Here is a 4930-nt window from a genome sequence, read left to right as displayed (position 1 = left end):
GAGGGGAGATTTAGACTACACATTAGGAAGAAGTTTTTCATTATGAGGGTGGCGAGGCAGTGGCCCAGGTTGCCCAGAGGAGCTGTGGGTGCCCCATCCCTGGAGGGGTTCAAGGCCAGGCTGGATGAGGCTTTGGGCAACCTGGACTAGTGGGAGGTGTCCCTCCTGGTCTAGTGGAGGGTGTCCCTGCCCATGGCAGGGGGTTGGAACTCTGTGATCTTTAAGGTCCCTTCCAACCCAAACCATTCTATGATTCTATGATTCTATTTTTTTCCTGGGTTGTTTGGAATACCGTGTGCAGTGTGCCCTGTGTGCTCTCCTTTGTGCTTCATTGCTTTTGCTGGGAGTTCAGGGAAAGTTCCATCTTCAGTGTAGGCAGCAGAGACAAAAACATGCAAAGATTGTGCTAATGCAAGAGCTGAACCTTTTTGTTTAAGAGGAAAGTTGTGGGGTTTGTAATGGGAGTACTTGGACTCTGCATCTGTCTGTACTGGAGTATTGGTGGTCCTGGAATGGAACTTGTCCAACTTCTGTATACTACACCTTTTTAATCTTTTATATAAATCTTCTCTGGGAATTCAGACAGTAGCTTTTTGGGGCTGAGACTGTGCTGATGTTCCCTAACTGGTGACCTAGGGGACACACGACATGTGCTCACCGGCTCTGCAGATAACAGCTGTCGGCTCTGGGACTGTGAAACAGGTGAGACTCTTCCCACGCAGCTGCTTTTGAGTCACAGCTCTGTCCTGCCGTGAGGTCTGTTAAGCTTGGAGTGCGTGGTGGCAGCGTAACGTGTGCTTGTTCACCCTCTGAAGGAGGTCGGAATCCAAACTCAGACTGCTTGAGGGGAGGCTTTGTGTACATGCCTGGTTTCTAGGGAATATTGAGTGAATTTACTCACTTTTACCACCCAAGCAGTCAAAACACGTGGTTAGTGCTTGCAGGTCACTGAACCTGCTTGTCAGCTGCACCCGATGCTCTCATCCTCCCCCTGACCCTGCACTCAGCTGCTCGTTTCCATTAACCCCGCAGCGAAAGAGCTGCTGAAGTGACGGGCGGTTTCTGCTCTGTTCAGGGAAGCAGCTGGCTCTGGTGAAGACCAGTTCGGCAGTGAGGACGTGTGGCTTTGACTTTGGAGGAAACATCATAATGTTTTCCACAGACAAGCAGATGGGATATCAGTGTTTTGTGAGCTTCTTTGACCTCCGGGACCCCAGCCAGATCGGTGAGGAGTCTGGGCCAGTGCCTGCACCAGGGAATAACGGGAAGCGTTGATCGCCAGAGTTGGTGCCACTGTGTCTGTCTGTCTGTCTCCTTCCTTCCTTCCTTCCTGCAGAGAACAACGAGCCTTACATGAAAATCCCCTGCAGTGATTCTAAAATCACGAGTGCTGTGTGGGGCCCCCTGGGAGAGTTCATCATCGCAGGACATGAGAGCGGAGAGCTGAACCAGTTCAGTGCCAAGGTCAGTCTGATACGGAACGGCACCTCCATCGGGGAGCAGGGCCTGGGGGAGGCTATCGCAGCAGTCCTGCTGTGACCCTGGGACAGAAGATGGGCTCTTTGGCTCAAACCAGCAGCCTTGGGGAAGGGTGGTTAAAGTATGTGCCTCTCTTGAGCGAGGCTGATGTACCAACGCCTGCCCCGCTGCTGACAGCGACATCTCCTGAGTTGTTTTTAGTGGAGAAGTCGTGTGTACGCCCAGCTTCGCTTGCCAGCACACTGAAACTGCCTTCTTTGCCCTTCAGTCAGGGGAGCAGCTTTCAAACATCAAGGAACACACCAAGCAAATCAACGATATTCAGACCTCCAGGGACATGACTATGTTCATCACTGCCTCCAAGGACAACACGGCCAAGGTGAGGTTTCCCCTTGGAAATGCCGTGGACTGGTGGTACTTGCTTGCAGGACCTCTGCTCAGAGCTGTGGCTGTCGCAGAGGTTTGGTCCTTGGACATTTGAGTAAGTGGAAAGTCTTAGTGGGGAAGTTCAGTGAGAAAGGGGAGGTGCCACTGTGTTAAATAATGGCCAGGCATTGGAAACAACATTGCCAAAATACATCCTCGGTTTGCCACCTCTGGAAGATGATGGAGGTGAGAGTTACTTAGGCCAGTACTTCAGGATTCTGGGGAAATGTTTTGGGGATTTGGGTGCCCATGAGAGATGGTAGAGGTAAAACCTGCCCAGGTGAGGCCTAGCACCAGATTTGGGCGAGTTAATTGGGCTGCCAGCCCTCTTGCAGAGTAACTCTCTCCCTTTTGCCTCCTAGCTATTTGATTGCACAACACTTGAGCATTTGAAGACGTTCCGGACGGAGCGACCGGTGAACTCTGCCGCACTCTCCCCCATTTTTGATCACGTAAGCATGAGCTCGCTCATCGTAACAGTCTTGCTGTGACCCCTGCGTTGTCCCAGGTAGCTGGGAGACAGAGCATCGCCAGTCCTCCTAAAAAATGTGACTGTGGGGTGGGTCTGGGGAACTTTGGTGCAGTCTGGTGCAGAGAACAAGGCTTTGTGTCCTCTGATCTTCAAACAAGTGTGTCTGGGAGGTGGGAGCTTCTCTGGGGCTGCAGTCAGGCCTGCTCAGGAGTTTGTGGGATCTGCTGCGTTAGGAGGAGGCTTACCCGGGGCTCAGCTCCCTCCTCCCCTGGCTGGTGCTGAGCGTGTGGTGTACACAGCATTCAGGCATTGTGGCTTCTCTCCTTTGCAGGTCGTGCTTGGTGGTGGGCAAGAGGCCATGGATGTGACCACAACCTCCACCAGGATTGGGAAGTTCGAGGCGAGGTTGGTTCTTCTCCTCTGGCAGGGCTGAGTCCTCACCTGGAGCACTCCTGGCAGCCCAGGGGTGTTGTTCCCAGAGCATCTTGCTCCTTGCCGTGTTGGAGGAGTCATTAAACTTGCAGAGTTTTTTTAAGGAAACCCTGATTGTGTCACTATCAGGCTCTGGACTTCTTGTGACGATTTAAATCTTCTTCCTCCTCCCAGGTTCTTCCACTTGGCTTTTGAAGAAGAGTTTGGCAGAGTGAAGGGTCACTTTGGTCCGATAAATAGCGTTGCTTTTCACCCTGACGGGAAGAGGTGAGGATCTCTGTGGGTCTTGCAGCATGCCTAAGCCAAGCCCACCCTTTGGTTCGGATACGGCTGGGCGCACGGAGCTCTGCAGCGGGAACGGAGCAGGCGCCTTCCTTCATTCTGCCGTTCCAGCCCCGCTGCTCCCCGCAGGCTGGCCGGGGCGTTAACGCCCTACTGCACATTTTGGCTGCATCACTGATACATTTTTGTTTTGTGACTCCTTTATTAGTTTCTGGAGGGGGTTGTGAGAACAGACTTCACCACTGTTTGGTGTAAACCTCGAGGCAGTGAGCTCCTGACAGCATCAGTGACTTTCTCTTGTCTTTCCTCCTGTACAGCTACAGCAGCGGGGGTGAGGATGGCTACGTTCGCATCCATTACTTCGATCCCCAGTACTTTGAGTTTGAATTTGAAGCTTAGAGGAGGACGTCTCCTCTTCCTTTTCCTCCTCCAATCCATCGGCTCCTGCGCAGAACTGTTGTTAAGGCCTGAAGTGGGTCTGCTCCTCAGGAGGCAGTGGGAAGCAGCAGCGAGCTCGGGGGCTATGTGAAGGTGGGGAATTGGAAACCCAACCGGCTCGAAAGGGCAGGACTGGCTTTCGCAGGAGGTCGTGGAGGCGAGGAAGGGAGTCGGGCTGGCTGCCTGCCTGCCCCGGGGGATGCTTCCTGCCCTGCTGGGCATGTTTATACATCAGGGGAGAAAAAAAGTCATCAGGAAATAAATAGAAATCTTTTATAAACACAAGGAGAAGCACCTCTGTGGGGTTTTTTTTGGTCTAGAACAAAATTAACTTGCGTGCTTTACTTTCCCAGCTCTGTTGGCAGCGCCTTGCTCCCCACCCCTGGGCAGCCAGCAGGGCGATACTCCCGGGTCCTCTGTCCACCCCACGTTAACTCTTTCTGGGGGAGGACCTGCAGCTGCGGGTCAGGTCCAGCCCTCAAGTGTGAACAGGCTGGAGGTGCAGCAGCCAGGCATTGTTTTCCAGATGACACGCACGCGCCCAGTTCTGGCGCTTTGTTTATTTGCTGCACTGACCCTGAGCCAACTTTCCTCATGGAACAGTTATTTCCTGCACTAGGACGCTTGTGCTGCAAACCCTCCTCCTTCCAGCCCTCTCGCCGTGGCTGGAGGGGGGGTTCCTATCTCTTTCCTTCCTCAAAACTGGTTTCAAGGGCAGATTTTTCCCTGAGCTTGCTCTTGCTCAGAGCGACTGATGCGACACGCAAACTGCAGCCGCGGTGCCCTTTGTGGGGAGGGTGTTGTGGGTTTCGGGTGTTAATTTTTGCTGTGCCAAGCGTGTCTGCCAGCCGGGCAGGGGCTGCTGGAGGCCAATGCTGCTTGGCACCTCGACCTCCTGCCCTTCTGCTCCACCGACAGTCCAGCTACGAGCGCTGCTGAAATCCTGCTGGGGACAGAGCCCCGCTGCTCCTGCCCCCGGGGTAAGAGCAGAAAGCAGGCGCAGGCTGCGAGAGACGACTTTACTGAACCAGGCTCAGTCTGTGCAGCCCAGAGGCTGTGAGAAGGAGTCCGTCCCCCCTCCCAGAGCTGTCCTCAGGGCTCCGTGGGGCCTGTGTCCTGCACAGTGCTCCCTGCGGAAAGCGGCAGTGTCACCCTGGCCTGGCAGCCCGCGGGGACTGAATTTCCCACGCTGCTGTTCATCTTTCGTTCTCAGTCCGAGCAGCGGGGTCGGAGAGGGACTGGCTCAGCCTCTTCCCTGCGCTCTCCTTGACAGGAGGGTTGTTGCCTCCTACCACCCGCTGGATCTCTGCCCAGGCCTCGTCCAGGTACTGGGATGAACGGATCCATCGGAAGAATAAACCTGGGAGAGAAGAGGCTAGGTGTTACCTCAGCTGTGCTGTA

General features: G+C 54.3%; 1 protein-coding gene across 1 annotated transcript; it reads left to right on the top strand.

The window, feature by feature from the left end:
• Window positions 1–636: 636 nt before the first annotated feature.
• EIF3I (eukaryotic translation initiation factor 3, subunit I) lies at window positions 637–3679 on the top strand (the record flags this gene model as incomplete). Its single annotated transcript, XM_010085129.1, has 8 exons — window positions 637–702; window positions 1076–1225; window positions 1337–1464; window positions 1748–1858; window positions 2268–2357; window positions 2709–2782; window positions 2984–3076; window positions 3409–3679. Coding segments are annotated over 8 exons (794 nt in total), but the record flags the coding sequence as incomplete, so codon positions are not given.
• Between the last annotated feature and the right edge of the window lie 1251 nt (window positions 3680–4930).

Source organism: Pterocles gutturalis, unplaced genomic scaffold, assembly GCF_000699245.1.
Source record: "Pterocles gutturalis isolate BGI_N339 unplaced genomic scaffold, ASM69924v1 scaffold34910, whole genome shotgun sequence".
NCBI classification, from domain to species: Eukaryota; Metazoa; Chordata; class Aves; order Pterocliformes; family Pteroclidae; genus Pterocles; species Pterocles gutturalis.
Note: the sequence above shows the minus strand (reverse complement) of the source record. Positions and strands in the feature narration are given on the sequence as shown.